This window comes from Rana temporaria, chromosome 2, assembly GCF_905171775.1.
Source record: "Rana temporaria chromosome 2, aRanTem1.1, whole genome shotgun sequence".
NCBI classification, from domain to species: Eukaryota; Metazoa; Chordata; class Amphibia; order Anura; family Ranidae; genus Rana; species Rana temporaria.
Genome location: NC_053490.1, coordinates 59,345,573 through 59,365,850, shown reverse-complemented (window position 1 = coordinate 59,365,850; position 20,278 = coordinate 59,345,573). Strand labels below are relative to the sequence as shown.

General features: G+C 43.0%; 1 protein-coding gene across 8 annotated transcripts in view; it reads right to left on the bottom strand.

Moving 5' to 3' along the window:
- The window catches only part of GRIA4 (glutamate ionotropic receptor AMPA type subunit 4), a 430,528-nt gene that overhangs the window by 107,661 nt on the left and 302,589 nt on the right, over positions 1-20,278 (bottom strand). For all 8 annotated transcript variants that reach the window (XM_040340234.1, XM_040340233.1, XM_040340232.1 and 5 more), the window contains exon 6: positions 9,508-9,666. In XM_040340234.1, coding sequence (XP_040196168.1) covers positions 9,508-9,666 — 159 coding nt within the window. The remainder of the gene's footprint in view (positions 1-9,507; positions 9,667-20,278) is intronic.

Sequence of the window (20,278 nt, the reverse complement as noted above, 5' to 3'; positions counted from 1 at the left end):
TCACCAGCAATGGATAGATATGGTATGGCGCCCATTGGACAGCTCCCTTTTGGAGGCATGTGTGAAACCCTATGACTTGGTGGAGGCGTGTATGTGGAAGAATCCTAACACTAAAGCATACTCCTGTTACTCGGCCACTTGCAACACCCTGTCGAGGTTGGACATGTGATTCAAGGGAGCTCCTTCCTAGGATCCTGGATGTCCAATACCTTCCTCAAGCCATCTCGGATCATTCTCCCCTGTTGGTCTCAATAGATATGGAGGGACCAAGGGGGTTCGTTTTGTGGAGACTGAGTCCCTTGTGGCTCAAGGAGGAAATCTTTGAGAGATCCACCTTGACATCTATAAATGCCTTTTGGAGGGAAAATAGAGATGAGGTTCCTGTGGGAGTTACATGGGACGCATTTAAGGCCACGCTTAGAGGCTCTGTTTCGGGAGTCATTAAACAGACTAGGTCAGATAGGGAATGGAAGGGAAGGAAATCAGAGCAAACTGCCACCCAAGCCGAGGTGGACTATATTAGGAATCCCAACCCTGACACTCATAGGACCTAGAGGGAGGGAGTTAGGCAACTAGATCTACTACTGGTGGAAAACAATCTGAAAAAGCTTCTGTATCAGTCCCAGCGCATATTCGAATTTGGCAACAAAAATAGTAGATTACTGGCCTACCTGGCTCACTCGCAGCAACCAGCTGCTTCTATCCAACACATCTATGATGCCCATCACAACAGGACATAGCTGACGCCTTTGTTGATTTCTATTCAAACGTATACTCTTCCAGGGTGGACTATGGGGAGACGGAGGTGCATGATTACCTGGCCCCTATTCCAGTCTCGGAACTGTCTGAGGAAGCGGCAGGGGAATTGGATCTCCCATTAACTGTAGAGTAAATAGTGTCTGCCATACGTTCACTTAGCCCGAATAAGACACCAGGACTGGATGGCTATCCGGTTGAGTGGTACGACACGTATGCGGAGAGTCTGGCTCCGAAGCTGTTGGAGGTATACGGAAAGTCCCTTGAACTAGGGGTGCTCCCGGAAACTCTTAGAGAAGCCCTTTTTGTCCTGATCCCAAAACCGCACAAGGACCATGAGCTTTGTGAATCATATAGGCCCATCTCACTAATTAATGTGGATGCTAAAATCCTAGCTAAACTTCTAGCTGCTCGTTTTAATAAGGTCATAGCTTCAGTTATACATCCTGATCAGACGGGTTTTATATCGACACGTTCAACGGCCATAAACTTACGCCGACTCTTTACTATTTTACAAACTGAAGGGCCCACCCCTGACACTAGAATAGTGGTGTCATTAGACACTCATAAAGCTTTTGACTCAATTGAGTGGTCATACCTGATAGCGGTCCTTGGGCGGTTCGGATTTTAGCTTGGGTGAGACTGTTGTATGCTGCACCAGTGGCTCGTCTGCGGGTGAACAATATTGTTACGGAGCCATTTGAGATTGCTAGAGGCACTAGGCAGGGGTGCCCATTGTCACCCCTGCTGTTTGCCCTTGCTATAGAACCTCTGGCAGCCCTCTTGTGGGCGGATGTAGGGATTAAGGTCTTTTTTTACTGATAGGGAGGAAAAAATGTCACTATGCTGATGACATGCTTCTTTACTTAGCTGAAGCGGAGGGCTCCTTGACAACTGCTTTGGACAGAATCTCTGGATTTGGGGTGTATTCTGGATTCAAGGTGAACTGGAGTAAGTCTGTGGTCCTCCCATTTTGTCCCGAATATGCCCCTCTAATGCCCCTGGGAATAGCATTACAGGTGGTCCCCCGTTTTTCGCTACTTAGGAATTGAGATACAACTGCCACTAAGTACATATATAAAGAATAACTTGCTCCTGATGGTGGCGCACCTCAGGGAGAGTCTTCAGTTCTGGAGTACGCTGCCCCTCAACCTCCTGGGTAGAGTAAACATATTTAAAATTATTTATCTCCCTAGATTTATCTACGTGGTCTGGCATGCGCCAATATACATAACTAAGAAACTGTTTACAGATATCAATACGCTGCTTCTCCCCTTCCTATGGGGAGCTAAACCAGCTAGGGTATCCGTGGACACCTTATACTTGCCGATACGGGTGGGAGGCTTGGCATTGCCAAACTTGCAGTGCTATTATCTAGCAGCTCAATTGACGCATGTTCATTGGTGGGGCTTTCCGAGGTTGGACAATGCCTCTGTGGCCACCCAGGCAGCTCAGGTGCATTCTTATGAGGCTCTGATTAATGTTCTGTATCGGAATGGCCCATATCCAGTACAGGGTGTGGGCATATTGAAACTGTCCTATAAGATATTTCATATGTGTAATGCGAGGATGGGAGGTACCAGTCTGTCTGGTTCTCCGAATCCCCACTTCAGGCACAACCCTCAGCTGAAGGAGATATGCAAAATTCCTGATGGCGCATGCTGGGCTACGTATGGAGTCAAGTATGCCAACCAATTATTTAGGAATGGAACATTTAGATCGTTTATGGACCTGAAGTCTGAATATAAACTGCCTAATAATTTATTTTCCGGTATCTACAGCTGCCTCACGCAGTGCGGGCTCAATATAGGGGGGGGGGGGGCTTGGTAGAGGTGTTTCTTCTCCCCTCCTGTACAGAGAAAATTATGGCTCCGGAGGATCACTCAAAGCATGTCTCTAGATACTATTTTTCCCTGCTAGCATTATCTTTTGCCAGAATGGAGAGGGTGGCGATGCAGTGGAAAGCTGATGTCCCATGCATGTCGGATGAGTCCTGGGCCAAGGCCCTGAATTCGTTGCTGCCATCGATGTTGTCAGCAAGAGACAAACTGATACAGTTCAATTATTTGCATAGGATTTATTATACACTGCACCGATTACATAAAATGGGAAGGCTGGATACACCAGAGTGTTATAGATGTAGGGGTGCCGTGGGAGACTTTTTTCACATGGTGTGGCTATGCCCCCATGTGGTGAGATTCTGGAAGGCAATTCTTCTGTATCTAGAGGATGATCTGGCCCTCCTGAATATCTATTCTCCGGCCAGGTGCCTATTGGGGGATCTGGGGGAAGAAAGGTTGTCTGAATCAAGAAAGACACTGCTCAGAATACTGTTCTGTTATGCCAAAAATGCAATAGCTCTCAGATGGAGGGACCCTGTCCCTCCTTCACTGCAGTATTGGATAGACCTAGTGAACCAGGTGGTGCCAATGTATAAACTGACCTACACTGCTAGAGGTTGCCCCAAGAAATTCTAGCAAATTTGGGCAGGATGGCTGAAATACACTTCTGAGAATGTTGTGGCGGGATAAGAGGTGGATGTAATACTGGGATTAGACCGATTGGATGTGAGCAGTTACCCGGTTAACGGGAACCCAAACTAGGTTAGAGACTCCTTGCATGATGGGTGATGGACATTGTATAGCAATTGGTTATAGAATGAAGTCTGGATTTTTTTTTTTTTATTCAATAAATTTACCCTTAAAAAAAAAAAGTTAATGTGTGTGTAAAGGCAGGTGTCCCAATACTATTGACAATATAGTGTATCTATACATATGTCCATCCACCCTCTTCCTGTAACCTGTGTCTATCTATCTATCTATCTATCTATCTATCTATCTATCTATCTATCTATCTATCTATCTATCAAAAATGGTATCTGTCTCTCTATCATATATCTCTCCGTAATCTGTCTGTATATTGATGTATCCATCTACAGTATCTATGTTTGTATCTATGTATACTGTACAGTATTTATCTCAACTCTTCCTTTAATCTGCCTGCTATCTATCTATCTATCTATCTATCTATCTATCTATCTATCTATCTATCTATCTATCTATCCATCTACATTGTTGTAACTCCATGTAATATGTCTACCTGTCTGTCTATCCATCAGTCTATCTTCTATCTATCTCATATACAGTTTGTTCTAGTAGGATTGTATTCTACCCACTCTAATTTCACCAATTTCCTTATCCTGTTATACAGTACAATGCTCCCTGTACTTCGTATAGCTTTGGGGTCAAATGGTAAGTAAATATATGAACTAGACCATTAATGATCCTGTCCGATAACACAGCAATGTGGCATTCTGCTTCCAAGTAAACCTGTTCCTGGTCAAGAAGCACTTATTGTGTTTTTCAAATAAATAATCAATGTTCCGGTCAAGCTGTGTATATGACCTCTTCAACAAGTATCTTTTGAATTGGCAATAGAAGATGATCTTTTCCCTAAGGATTCTACATTACAGGATAGGAAGATAAAAGGAAAAGGAACAAGTGTATATGAGGCATTTAAAAATGCTATAAATGCCATAACCTATAATACATTTTCTTAAAAAGGGAAAAGATAGCCAAATAAATTTTACAGCTGGATCAAAATAAATATTTCACACAGGCTGTAAAAAGGGTAAAGTTGTGTATGAATGGTCATGGTTGCAGAAAATTAAAAAGGAAATTTACTAAAATCGGATTGGGTGACTGTCGTGAACACAGCTTCACTTTATTTACTAAGCGCAGTGAACATTACCTTTGCAAAGTGAACATCCTTTATTCTTCTAGTAAATCCACCACCAAGTGTGGCTGTCAAACAGTACCGACACCTCATTAGACTGTCAATTACAAAGCCTGGCCTGCCGCCCTTTGCCTACCCATCTCCATGATGGCCCACCTGCCAATGTTCAGGTGCTGGCCCTCCTCCCAGTACCAGTGTAGGTCAGCCTGTGGCTGTGGATGTCTTTATATGAAGAAGCCTGCCCATCCATCCTATTCCTCATCCTATTGGAGACACTTGATTGTGCAGGAATTGGGTCTGCACTGAGGTCTTAAAGCGGTTCTCCACCCTAAAGTGGAGTCCCGCTGATTGGAACCCTCCCCCCCTCCGGTGTCACATTTGACACCTTTCAGGGGGGAGGGGGGTGCAGATACCTGTCTAAAGACAGGTATTTGCACCCACTTCCGGCCCGGCATTCAGGGGCAAAAGACGGGCATTCCGTCATATCCCGTCGCCCCCCCCCCCCGTTGTGTGCTGGGAACACTCGGCTCCCAGCACACAGCGGGAGCCAATCGGCGGGCGCGGCGCGACTCGCGCATGCGCCGTAGGGAACCGGGCAGTGAAGCCGCAGCGCTTCACTTCCTGGTTCCCTCAGCGTGGATGGCGGGGGGAGCAGCAGAGTGACGAGCGATCGCTCGTCATCTGCTGCGATCGGCGCTGGACTCCAGGACAGGTAAGTGTCCTAATATTAAAAGTCAGCAGCTGCAGTATTTGTAGCTGCTGGCTTTTAATATATTTTTCCCGTGGCACATCCGCTTTAAGGTGCAAAAATGCAGCTGATCTGAGATCTGAAAGAGCAGAAATGTGGCTGATCTGAGTTCTGAATGTACTGGAACTTCGTTGATCTGAAGGTCTGTCTGAAGGTAGGGAATTGGGTCTCATCAGGACTTGGAAATGATCTGAAGTGTGAAAGTTGCAGGAATCGTAGTTGAGGTGTGACAGTGCAGGGATTGGAGCTGATCTGAGATGATAAGGTGTTGATCTTAGGTCTGATGGTGCACAAAGTGGGTCAGATCTGAAATCTGATGGTGCACGAATTGGGCTGATCTGAAGTCTGATGGTGCAAGAATTGGGGCTAATCTGAGGTATGAAGGTGCAAGAATTGGGGCTAATCTGAGGTATGAAGGTGCAGGAATTGGGGCTGATCTGAGGGGTGAAGATGCAAGAATTGGGGATGATCTGAGGTCCTATGGTGCAAGATGTGAGCCTGATCTGAGGTGAGATGATGCAAGAATTGAGGCTGATCTGAGGTGTGGTGCAGGAATTGGGCTGATCTGCAGTCTGATGGTGCAGGAATTGGGCTGATCTGCAGTCTGATGGTGCAGGAATTGGGCTGATCTGCAGTCTGATGGTGCAGGAATTGGGCTGATCTGCAGTCTGATGGTGCAGGAATTGGGCTGATCTGCAGTCTGATGGTGCAGGAATTGGGCTGATCTGCAGTCTGATGGTGCAGGAATTGGGACTAATCTGAGGGTGTAAAGGTGCAGGAATTGGGGCTAATCTGAGGTGTGAAGGTGCAGGAATGAGGGGTGAAGGTGCAAGAATTGGGGATGATCTGAGGTCCTATGGTGCAAGATGTGAGGCTGATCTGAGGTGAGATGATGCAAGAATTGAGGCTGATCTGAGGTGTGGTGCAGGAATTGGGCTGATCTGAAGTTTGATGGTGCAGGAATTGGGCTGATCTGCAGTCTGATGGTGCAGGAATTGGGACTGATCTGAGGGGGTAAAGGCCCAGGAATTGGGGCTAATCTGAGGGGTGAAAGTGCAAGAATTGGGGCTGATCTGAGGTGTGGTGCAGGAATTGGGCTGATCTGAAGTCTGATGGGGTTAGGAATTGGGCTGATCTAAAGTCTGATGGTGCAGGAATTGGGACTAATATGAGGGGGTGAAGGTGCAGGAAATGGGGCTGATCTGAGGGGTGAAGGTGCAAGAATTGGGGTTGATCTGAAGTCTGATGGTGCAACATGTGAGGCTGATCCGAGGTGAGATGATGCAAGAATTGAGGCTGATCTGAGGTGTGGTGCAGGAATTGGGCTGATCTGAAGTCTGATGGTGCAGGAATTGGGCTGATCTGAGGGGTGAATGTGCAGGAACTGGGGCTGATCTGAGGGGTGAAGGTGCAAGAATTGGGGCTGATCTGAGGGGTGAATGTGCAAGAATTGGGGCTGATCTGAGGGGCGAATATGCAAGAATTGGGGCTGATCTGACGGGTGAAGGTGTAGGAAATGGGGCTGATCTGAGGGGTGAAGGTGTAAGAATTGGGGCTGATCTGAAGTCTGATGGTGCAAGATTTGAGGCTGATCTGAGGTGAGATGATGTAAGAATTGAGGCTGATCTGAGGTGAGATGATGCAAGAATTGGGGCTGATCTGAGGGGCGAATATGCAGGAATTGTGCTGATCTGAGGGGTGAATGTGCAGGAATTGGGGCTGATCTGAGGGGTGAAGGTGCAAGAATTGGGGCTGATATGAGGGGTGAACGTGCAAGAATTGGGGCTGATATGAGGTCTGATGTTTCAAGATGTGAGGCTGATCTGAGGTGAGATGATGCAAGAATTGAGCTGATCTGAAGTCTTATGGTGCAGGAATTGGGGCTGATCTGAGAGGTGAAGGTGCAGGAATTGGGCTGATCTGAAGTCTAATGGTAAAAATAAATAAAAATTAGGCTGATCAGGGGTCTACAGCATGCTCTTGTTTATTAGCACACTCCCTATCACAAGCAGACACATGGAGCTGCCAGTAACAGCTTGGTCAGTGTACTGGAAGCGAGCAGTGAGCAAGCTATCAACACAGAACTGCAAAGCGGCATGGTTGCATATGTGTGACAGCTGGGCATTAAAAGCCACCCACCCTGTTGCCGCATATACTGTATGTACCATGGCGGGAAGAGGTTAAGTATTTTTTGTGTATGAAATATTATGTCTATGTGTATTTTTCATCTGAAACCATGGCAGTGTGACCAGGGGTGTGGTGGGCTGTGTCACCTAGGTAAAAATAGTCCCTTATCCTTTGCCTTGGAAAACTGATGTAAGTATAGATGTATTTTACCAATTCAAACAAAATCTGAAAAAAATATAGGCTTACAAGAAAAGATGAGGCTTGAGCCTTTCTATAATCACTCTGTCATGTTCCTAATATAATTTAGCTGCTAAGGTCATTGTTCTGTTGGGATGTATTGCTGGTACCTGTCATCTAGACTCAGTGAGGGCAGCCATGTAGTGAACTGCGCAGATATCATATTACCCTTGCATGCTGTGTTCTTGTGCTTATGAGATTTATGGAATTGAATCAGCTGGGAAGCAGCCGCCTGCATCAGCAGTATTCCAGAACAGCCACAAGCACTATATACGGCCTTGTTTAGGAACCGTTATGATATATAATATATGCTATTTCACACCCCATCAACTCTGTCTTTTTTATGTGTACTAAAATTTTACACAATGAATGATTCAACAAATATTCAACGGAGTACACATGACCACCTTTAAAGGTGTCTGGCTACTATTAATCCATACACTGAGAATTAGGTTTTGAAAAGAAGACTTTACATAATATACTCTGCGGTCAGTAATAGAAAAACCCCCACGAAGCTCACTTTTCGACAATAAGAATCCTTATCCTGCTGTTTTAGCCTTGTGAATTGAACCTAATGGGTCTTCTGCAAACCCATGCTATCTGCATGCAGTTCTGCAAAGGACATAAAACTGGCTGTATAAAAATAAAAATAAATGCAGAAGCATGAGTAATAAATGGAGCCACAAATAGTTGAAATTTGTGTAAAAGATGGTTCTGGACAAGATTTGATTTCCATAAACTGGCCAACCACAAAGTGAAGTTTGCTCAGTTTAGCCCTATGAGCATCCTTCCGTCCCACAGCCTTCGACTGAAGATTCAAAAGAGATCAGGAGAAAAAATTGTCAGCCAAACAGCGCCAGCACCCGCCTAGATGAGGGTTCTATTCGGATATTTTGTCAGCTGGTGCAATGTACTGCACTGACTGTCAGAATACAATAGCTTCAGAGGGAGATTTGTCCATTTGCGCTGTTTAGCACAGGCTAAAAAAAAAAAAAAATCGAAAGCATGTACACACGACCAGGTTTTCCAATGGGAAAACTGCGAGGAGAGCTTTTGGCTGTGAATCCGGGCCATGTGTATGCTCCCTTTGCAGGTTTTCCGACAGGAAAACTGGCAAACCCGCCAGACAAAAAAAGAGAACCAGCTCTCTTTTTTCCCGGCGGGTTTCCCGACTGACTTTTTCCCTTCAGAAAACCTGGCTGTGTGTATCAGAAAACGGCCATTTCTGGCCGTTTTCCTGTGGGGAAAAACTCAGATGGAGCAAACACAGGTTCGGGATTCCCAAGGAATCTCTCTCATTTTTCCAAAGGGAAAACCGATCATCTGTAGGAGGCTCTCGGTTTTGCCCTTGGGATTTCCGACTGTTTTTTTCCCGTCAGAAATCCTGAGCGTTTGTACGGGGCATCAGAGTGTATGGCCAGCAATAAGGAGTAGCTTGAGTAACATGACCCAGAATGTTTGTTTTACCTTATTGTGATTTTCTGTTGCAGCAAAACTCGCAATAAACTTTTGGGTTGAAATGTATTATTTTATCGTAACTTTTTGGCAACTTCTTTCTCTCTCCGTCTCAGACACAGGAGGGAGCCAACAATGGATGGAGTTGAGAATTTCAGGCCTTCAGATTATTAGGATGAGCATTTGATATTCCCAGAGCAGCAGATAGCTGGCAACTTAGCAATTTTAAGCAGTGGGTCGCCTTGGGCACTATTGCTACCCATGGAAAAAAAAACTGAAGTGCTGGGCAGGTAGTCTGTGTTCTCTGTATGAATTTCAAAGCATGATTCTCATTTGTGACTGGTATGTATCTTTAAGCTTCACCTGTGCATCCTGATTTTTCCTCTAGCTTATGTGATGGTTTTTATAAATAACCCCTGTGTGATGATGAACAAGAAATAACCAAGTACCTTTGGAGGGCTTTCAGATCCTGGGTACTCCCGCTGGTCCAGTGTCTTCCACCTCTGCATTAATTCTGTCACTATTGGAGTATTAAAATCCACCAGCTGGAATCCTGTAACATTGGCTCCTCCATGCATAAACCTGTCAAGCGAAATGTCCTTGATTCCCTAAAAAGAAATATTCAGAGCTACATTAATTGTTTGTCCGCTTCCAGTGCCAATACCTTGTAGTGACAGGCAACTGCTAAAAGATTAGAAGGTACATGTCATCTGACAAGGAGTTAAGTGCTAGAAAGACAGTAAGCAGAAAGAACAGCAGCACATTTTATATTTTGTGGATATGTGAAGTTTCTCATTTATTTTTAATGTACTGCAATGGCAGAAGTCTGACTGAAAGTCACAGGACTGTGACATCAAATTTATAGAGCACTTGTATTAAATAAACTGGGCCTAATTAAAGCAGACCTTTACTGAAAAATAAAAGTTACGCTTCTCATAATCTTTCTCCTCAGGCCGGGTAATTTTTTTTATTTGTGGGGAGAACCTGTTTTGTGATGATGCCTTCTCCTACTTTCAGTATGGCAGCAAGGAAGATTCAAAGCCCTTACGATGAGTGGAGGATGGCGAAGGACTTCATGGGCTGGTAAGTATCTGCCTCCTAATGCCTCGTACACATGGCCGGACTTTCCGAGAAAAAAGTCAGACAGGCTTATTTTCTCGGAAAGTCCGGCCGTGTGTAGCTTCCATCTGACTTTTTTCGTCAGAAGACCAGGGCTCAAGTCCTGCGGGAACGCGTGGGAATGGAGTTCCTGCACTTTTTTCACAGCAGGAACGCAGTTCCCTTTGCAGGACGAGAGCAGCCGAGCCGCCCGAGCCAATCCTTCACTAAGTGACGATGCCCAGCTCGAGTCACTGTCAGGGGCAGGCGAACCTTAGTAATACTTTATGTTACTGGCCGCTTTCTGTATATGGATTCATCGGGTAGTATACGGGTATTCCGTCACTTCCTCAATGCCGCAATGTCTCCTGGGAGCAAGTTCTTTCTAAATACCGCGATAACTCGCGGCAGACCTCCGCAATGTCTCCTGGGAACAATGACAAAAGCTCCCAGGAGACATTGCGGCATTGAGGAAGTGACGGAATACCCTGCACACTACCCGATGAATCCATATACAGGAAGCGGCCAGTAACATAAAGGATTACTAAGGTACAGTGGATCGAAAAAAACAAAACAAATGCGGTTTAGTAATTATGCATATGAGCGTATCATTTATTTATTTTTTTGGTGGGGGAGTGGATCTTGGGTGGGAGTTCCCACACTTTTTTCCCCAGGACTTGACCCCTGCAGAAGACCAACGGACCTTAGATAGAGAACCTGTCAAAAGTCCAACCGTGTGTACGAGGCATTTGTCAGCAGCTGCAGTATTTGTAGTTGCCAACTTTTCATTTTCACATGTCTGTGAAGTTCCTCTTTAACTAATGCAACTGAACAACAGCAGGGGAGTATTGTTCAGGTACACTTATAAATATATTGTGAACCCAATTGGTGCAGGAATAAAGGTAACCGGTAGTAGCATCCAAATGGAGATATTCACATGGAGTAGTTGAGTCAAAATATGAGGTCGCACAAAACATTTGCTGTATGTGTTACGTACATAGATGCGCTTCTTCAGGAGCTTGTAAATATAAAGAGTAGGGTTTCTTAACAACACTGCAAAGAGACCGTGTATAGATATCACATCAGGACCAAATAGTCCAAAATCTAAGATCAAGTAGATATTATAGGCAGATGTCCAACATTATGTACTGCTGGTGAGCAGAACATCCAGGGAGAGTAGCGATAAGGGAAACACATGCATCTAGACAGAGAACTCTTGCGGTAATGAAAACCAGCAGGTGTCACTGTCTAACATACACACTGTAGTAATATCCAGTAGTAGGAAGAGGGGGGGCTTACAGCTCAAGATGGCCAATACCTCTTCTAAGGTGGAGTAATAAAAAGTATTTAAGAAAATGGAGCCATGTGTGTCCCCTGGATGTTTGGTGTGGTCTGCACTGTGGCTTTTATGACTGCAAGGATTCACACAAACAATCCCTGCCAATATCTTGCTGATCGTCCCCTGATGTTCAATGTATACAGTGTGGTCCTTGTTTGCTGTGTGACAATGCTGCTTTTGTGCCTTCCGATCTGACAAAGTGGACTAAGTAATGAAATGCACATGCCAACAAAAACAGCAGATTTTAAAAATTCATACATCATGCTATCAGAGCAAAATGTATGAATAGGTAATTAATATTGGAGAACTGAGTAACATCTGCATGTGCACCCTTCGATTCTCCTAGAACAGTGGGTCCTATGTATTTTATATTTTCACTTTACTCTAGTGATATCAATATTTATTTCACAGTATACTCTAGGCAAACATTCTGTAGTAATAGTGATAATAAATTCAGCATATGTACTGTACACTAAAGCCTGAGTGTGTCAAAACTCATCACAGGCACATATTGTGAGATACACTGTGTCTGTCTGCACACAATCATTGCACCAACATAGTAATAAAATAAAACCCTGTGCATAAAACTGGATTTTTGTACTTGCTTGTAAAATCTATTTCTTGGAGTAAATCAAGGGACACGGAGCAAGCTAAAAGTCAGGACTACACCAGGTTATGCACTACCTACAGGTGATTGGTCACTGGCAAAAAAAGACAAGCAACTCTCCCCTAACTCCTCCAATGCAAGAAGTACCCCTGTTTTGTAGCAAGCAATGAACCTCTACAAAGTAGGCAGGGATCTTGGTGTTCCCGTGATGTACTCCAAAAAACAGATTATACAGGTAAATACAAAAATCTATTTTCCTGTATCGTACATCACGGGACCACAGAGCCAGCTATAAATCATGACTATGTAGAAAAAAGAAAAGGAAACCCCTTTAAGACTGCGCACCCTGGACAATCAAGTAAATCAATATAGATAAAACCGCAGTGAATACAAAAACGAATGTGGATACAGAGCTGCTCGTAGTGAGACCCAAGGTCTAAAAAGTGAAAGAAAAATGTGCAAATTAAATTACATTTCCATACCGCACTCTATCATATATACATATATATATATATATATATGTTTACTCACTGCTGCTATGGAAGTCATTAATTTTTTGTCGAATAGACAGATTAATGCAGAATCAGTTTTCTCCACCAACCAGGAAATGGCAGAGTGTGAGGAAGACTATCCAGGAACTCTGAAAGCTTTAGAGAACCTATTAGAAAAACAGGTCAAAGCCTGGTGGGACGTGTTCACCTTTGAACACTATAACAAGGAGGGCCTTATTTTCAGAAGCTTGAGGTGGGAGGTGACACCTCAAGATGGTTTAACCGACACTAAGTACATGACCGAATGGTTAAGTTTTTTCAATAAAGCAGGGAAAGAGTTGCAGAATTTAGTTCTTAAAAGGAAAGAAATCAAACTGGCCCTACTGAATGAAAAAATTCAGGTTTTACGAAATAAATTGGAACCAATTAAGGAAACCAGTTTAATAAAGGATTTTAATGTTAATATGAAAAAGAAACTGGAAAAAATTGACAGAGAAACACAGAAAAGGAAAGTCAAAAAATTCAATAGGGATTCGGAGGACTTTAAGAATAATAGAATTTATGCTTGGCAAAGCACAGGAATCATTAACAATGATATTGATGAGGAAGCCACTGTGGCCTCACAACAACCATCAAGAATCCTGGATGCTATACCCAAGAAGGAAACTACTGTTAAACAGAGCACCAACAATAATAAAAAATCGAAGCTTGATCGGAGCTCATCGAATCAAGCTCGAGGAAGTGGTAGTAACACTGGTAAAAAAGATCAATATGCCTCTCAACAGGCATCACCTGGACCTTCAAGGCAGGAGAGAAATGGACAACAGTATGGCTATCAATATCAGTCCCCACGGACACCACAATTTTATGGGAGGAAAGATCAGTTTAATTATCCTCCACAACATAATTACCAACAGTGGTCCCACCATCCGCCCCCTCCAGGATACTATCCAGGACCAGAGTATGGGCATATGGGCAATAGATATCAACCTCTGGCAGAGGACTATCATAATGGATACTACTCTCAACAGCCTTTTTTAGGGCATCGGGGGAGGGGGGGGAGAGGTGGGACTCCGAGGAGGAACTCACAGACCAGGAACAACAAAGGAGGAGACAAGCATGTCGTTCCGAAATTTCCGCAAAGAGGACCAGAAACATATCAAAGAGAAGACGTGGATGCAGGGCAGGCCGAAGGAAACAATCCCAAAAAAAGAATGAGGGAGGTGGAACCACAGGAATATACAACCTGAGTAAGGTGACGTTGAGCCCGAAAGAGCTCAATATCCTCAACACGGGTTTAAAGTGTGCTCCTAGAAGAACAATGAATAAATTTGACGTCTATATAGACACACACAAATTTGTCAGGACTCTGAATTTGAAAAAATACTTCTTGAGCCACCCTGTCACGTCTTCTATGAAAAGTACCAGTGTGGCAACGAAAGTTGACAGTGGACTCAAGAATAAATCCTTATTTAATCCTCAGATTTCCAATAATCATTTTATAGAGGTTTTTAAACAGTTGGTACTCAAAGACATTGAGGAATTACCTGTGAAGAAGGGTGTGAATCCCCGCTATATTAAAGAAGGTATTGAATCTTTGGAGGATAAGAAGAATGTTGTGATCCGACCAGCGGACAAAGGGGGAGGGGTGGTGGTCCTGGATAAGGAGTTCTACTGCACCCAGTTGTCCAATATGCTGAGCGATACTTCTACATATAGAAAACTAGCATCAGACCCTACCGAACCATACAAGGTACAACTTGATGCGTTGGTAGATTGGGGCTATCATACTGGAGCTTTGAATCTGAAAGAGAAAAAGTACTTAGCTCCCTCAGCGTGTAGGATACCGGTGATCTACACTTTGCCTAAGATCCACAAAAATGAAATTATCCCACCTGCCCGACCAATAGTTAACGGGATTGGATCAGTCACAGCCAGATTGGGAGAATACCTTGACAGATTTCTCCAACTGAGTGTTTGCACAACCAAGGCGTATCTGAAAGACACCACCGACCTGCTACAGTCCCTAGACAAAGTGAGCATCAGGCCTGAAACAGACATCTTTTTGGTAACAGCTGACGTGGCATCACTGTATACCATTATTCAGCATGATGATGCGGCACTGGCGTTGAACTGGGCACTTAGCAGGAGGGATGATATACCGCATACTCAGAAGAAATTTATGGGACATGTATTAGAGTTCTGCATGTCCCATAATTATTTCTGGTTCGATGGCTCCTTCTTCTCCCAGCAGGTTGGCGTGGCTATGGGGGCAAAGTTTGCCCCCAGCCTCGCCAACCTGTTCATGGCTGAGTGGGAGGACAGGCATGTTTTTCATAACCGGAGACCCCAATTATTATTTTATCGGAGATTTATAGATGATATTTTATTTATATGGGAAGGATCGCAGCAAGATGCACTAAAGTTTCTGGAAGACCTCAATAGTAATCCCAACAACATTAAATTGGAATATACAATTAGCGGAAATATGGTCAACTTTTTGGATGTCACTATCCAAAGAGAAGCAAATAAACTAAAGACTAAAGTCTTTTTCAAGCCAACTGATCGTAACAGTTATTTGTCCATTAATAGTGGACACCACCCAGCATGGATTAAAAATATCCCTAAGGGGCAATTTTTAAGAGTTCGTCGCAATTGCTCAGATGCCAATGATTATCTCTCACAAGCACAAACACTGAAGAATAAATTTGTTCAGAAGGGATATGATGAGCCAGCTCTGAACACAATGATTGAAGAAATTGCTGCTATCCCTAGAGAAAAATGCTTAGAGAAGAAGGTAGAACAGCCAAATAATAACCAACACCAATGGGGCTTCCTGTCTGGGTTTCATGCCCAATACAGGGAGGTAGAGGCTATCATCAAGAATCACTGGCACATCCTGGGGAAGGACAGACACTTTGCCGAAATACTTCCGAGTCAACCACGATTCATCTATAGGAGGGCTCCTAATTTCGGCGACAAGGTGGTCCGCAAGATTCTAGATCCCCCAGATCAGCAGGCCCTCAGAATAGATTTCAAGGGGTTCTACTCGTGCAGGAAATGCATTTGTTGCAGAACTGTGCAGATAAGTAATAGAGGAAAACAACAGGTCACGAGCAGTGATGGGAAGATTTTCTCTATTAAAGAATTTATCACCTGCAACTCTTCTCATGTAGTATATTTGATTTGGTGCCCATGTGGACTACTTTATGTAGGAAGAACTAAGAGGTTATTGCGGATACGAGTGGCTGAACACCTGGCAAACATAAAGAAGGGCTTTGATTACCACAGTGTGTCAGTCCACTTTAAGGAAAAACATAACAAAGATCCTTCGCTAGCTCAGTTCTGTGGCATTGACTGCGTACACCCTTCATGGAGAGGTTCAAACAGGGTGAGAGATCTATCGCAGCGAGAAACTCAATGGATCTTTCTTTTAAAAAGTCAATTTCCGAGGGGCCTCAACATAGAGTTGGACGTGAACTGCTTCATCAGTAATGTTTAGACTAGGAGCAGGTTTTAAGGTGTACATATATATAGTATGGTCATGAATTATGTTGGTACAAGGGGGCCAGACAACTGGGCCACCCACTATGATCATGGGCTCTGTATGACTATATAATTAAATTTTTGTTATGCCATGCATATGGAGATGATGAAGTTCACCCACTTTAATTTGAACCATTGCATGTCTAAACTTGCCCATATTTATGTATATCTCGTTCAAAGTACATGCCCCAGTGTAAAATCGTTTTCCAGTTTATAGAATCTTTTTTAAAAATAATAATTTTTATGTGTGTATGTATATATGTATATATGTGTATATATATATATATATATATATATATATATATATGTATATGTATGTATGTATATATGTGTAGACATTTTTTATTCATTTTGATTACTACCATTTTATTGAAATTTTATGATGGATAATAATATATGCAACTCTTCAATATAATTTTAGGAATACCGCCTATACTATATGTATTTAATTCAGTTTTATATATATTTATGGTTGATTATGTGTTTTTAGATTTTGGAATAATATATATTCTTTTTTAGATTCATATAACCATGTAGTATGCTCTCACTTTAGATTAATGAGAGATATTGTACTTTGTGTTTCTGACTTTACACTGTTAGATCGTGTTTGTATAGACCTGGAGGTGACTCGTGGTCATGGGGACACCCGAATGGCTGTTAGTTATTTCTTAGAGGGATATCCCCCTTCTTTCAGTTTGCAGTACACTCTATGCTTGATGGGTGTCGTACACCAGTTTCACCACTGGGGTTAGACACTGTATCGAATATAGGCAGTGGGAATGGGTGTCATACACCAGTTTGACCACTGGTGATAGACACTTCATTGAATACAGGCAGTGTGATTAGGTGTAGTACACCAACGTCACCACTGGGGGCCTCCACCTCGCACACATGATTATGCTGCTCTGTTTGGTCAGAGCTGCACACTTGCATGCCAGCACAGCTGAGTGGGACGTTTGTCCACACAGCTGATGCTTGTAATGAACGGAAGGCGTGCACCAATGTGCAAGTGAGGGGGGGACCTTGGCAGCTACATATAGCGGCATGTGACATCTGGTAAGCATCCCCATGATTAAATCAGTATGATGAAACATGTCGGGGCGTGGGTACTAAGTTACAACCGCATACCTTAAACTGAACTGGTCGGGCGTGGAACGGTCCATCTGTCACCAATATAGTCATCTGAAGAGCGACTCCAGTACACCTTCATAGGGCTGTGAGTAAACCTGGGCTATTTGTTGGTCCGCCGTGACCACTGGTTCACCTGGAGGAAAATTTTCGTTTGTGTTTACACCGTGTGATGTTTGGATTTAATCACTGCTTATGACAAGAGTCATTTTTGTGAGTGCATCTATTGGGAGATTTTTAGTGTTTTTATTAAAAGTTGTGTTGCAATATCACACTATTGTGCTCTCTCTCTTCATTATACATGTGGCTGTCATCTTGGAGTTTTTCCTTTTTCCAACGGATCTCCATTTATTTAACTGAGTGCTCCAGTTTCCAAAGAGGGAGTTCCATCAATTAAACTGAGTGGTTCAGTTAAAAAGCCTGTGTGCCTTAACACGAGAGTGTCAGGCCGTTTATTGTGGTGAGTTTGCATTCTGATGGGTGGTGGAATCACGCAGTCACTGTGGTGTGGTGAAAGCACTGTCTGAAGATCGTGAAGGGATTTCTTCTGTTCTCCATTTATGAACTTCATTTACGTTCACACAATCAGTTTATGGATTTATTTTTTGCCAACCTGTTATTTTGGGTGTATTATTGACACCTATTTTTTGACACTGATATATTGTTTCACATAGAGGGTGGATCACTCATTATTTTTCACTTAATAGTTTAGCAATATTATATGTGTGTTTTTTTATTTGATTCTCTTGAGCGCTGCTTAATATCACATTTGATACCTTTTTTCACATCAGGTAGCACTGTATTTGCATATTACATTTTGATAGAATATATATATATATATATATATATATATATATATATATATATATATATATATATATACACAGTATATATATATATATATATATATATATAAATAAATATAAAAATAAATCCATAATAAAGTCCATGAACTGCCACCGATAACTCTCCAATCAAGTGAAGTGAATATACTTTGTATAGTGAACAAAGTGCCGTCTTCCACTGTGAATGTGAGCTAACAACCTACTCGCAGAGATGGATCCTCCAGTGGAAGAGATGGCCAACATCAGTATAAAGCCAACACGATATGAATTATATATCAAAGAGAGAAAGAGAACTTCTCACGGTGTAGCATTTAACTAGTTTAACCCATAAAACATATGCACTTACAGTTAGGTAAACATCAAGTAGCTTGTGGATGACAGCAGGTACGCCGATTGCGTTCCACCTGCGTTCCAGGCAACAGAAAGGTGGATGTGACGTGTCATGTTGGGTTGGGTCACTAGTGCGGGACATGTCACTTCCACCTTTCTGCTCCCTGGAATGCAGGTGGAACACAATGGAATGCTGGAGGAAAGACACTACTGCACACACTTACTGCGTTCAACATTCTTGTTTGTGGAGAAAACCGTTGAGATGCAGTATGGGACGAACCTCACTGTTCAGCTTTGGAACCATTACAAGGTTCGAGCAGAACTTCAAATACCATCATCCTCTATAACTGGCACCATCACTTCCTGAAAAATCCAAGGTGATTGAGAGCCTGCAACAGGCTGCTCTAGATGATGACGTAAAAAGGAATGACTGAGAACTTTATGGTGGAATTTTCAGAAATGCAGACCCAGAAAGTGGCAACTTCAAATCAGTGCAAACGAATTTGAACAGTGAATTCAGTAAACCTTTTTTTTGGGCCTGAGCACAACCTAGATCCCACTTCCTCATTGTCCATCTATTCCTCCTTTATCCAAGAAGAGAGGACAGAAAAAAGGGAATGCCAGGATTTATTGTTAATGAGACTTTAAAACAATAATTAATTGTATTGAATTGTATTCAATATACTTTGAAAATAAAATATTTTGAAAGGAAAAAAGGGAATGCCTGCACTTTTTTTTCGCCTCGTCCCACAGAGACAAACATTGCGGTGAGCTTATTTTCTGAGTTTGCTCAAGTGGATGACCAATCCTCCTTTGTACTGTGATGTATAGAGTCCACAGAGAAAGGAACCTCACAACTTCCTCCCCTACCCTATAGGAAAGGAGAAGGAGAATGCCTCCATTTCTGATCCTCTTGCCACTGGCAGGTACCCCAGAGAGCTGGTGTCGTATCCCTGCTAAGGCAAATGACAAATCCTTCTTTGAAACATAAATATGTGACCCATAGATACCTAAAACCATCCGACAAGGGAAAGTGGTTCTGAATTACTCACGACCCCATGACCCCTAGGGAGAGCACCAGGAAGGATACAGCTAGAGTCTACTTGACCTTACGGAGGAATCACTGAGCCCTCTTTCTGATTGCGCCCCATTTCTCCACCCTTTTGATTAAAAGGCCTGCAGATATGAATCATGAGACCTCTGCTAAAAATAGTCCCAATCAGCAGAGGGGATACATCACACATCACTATACTGGTTACCCTAGGGTGACAATACAGCTTCCATTCCCCCCCCCCCGCCCTTGCAAACTGGTACATTTACACGATTCCTGAAGCTGGAAGCCTGCGGTGCGGCTCCTGCACTGTTGCTGCCATTTACCAAACCATGTTTCTGCTGCTGCCACAGTTTCATCATAATGCATTATTCGATCCGTGTTTCAAACCAAAAAAACATGGTCGCTGCCATGCCGCCCCAACTCTCTGACGTCATCACCATGCGGCGCGCATGTGCATTCATCTTACTATCTTTTTTACCAGTGGCCAATCACTTGTAGGTGGCAGAAAAAAAAAAGGTAGTCATCATTTATAGCAGACTCTATGTCCCGTGATGTACAATAAAGAAACCTACCTAGCACTTCCTCTAATGGCTGCACAAAAATATTATACACATTCCCTGTTTTTCCTGAAAAAATCCCCAAATGTAGGTCGATCTTCACTCTATTGCTGTTCTGTTGGCAAATCAAAATGTTATATTTTCTCTCACTTTCTAGACTTGTGCACACTGAAATATTTTGTTTTCGTCCAAAAAAGAAATGTATTTAGTTACTCCTAAAATTAG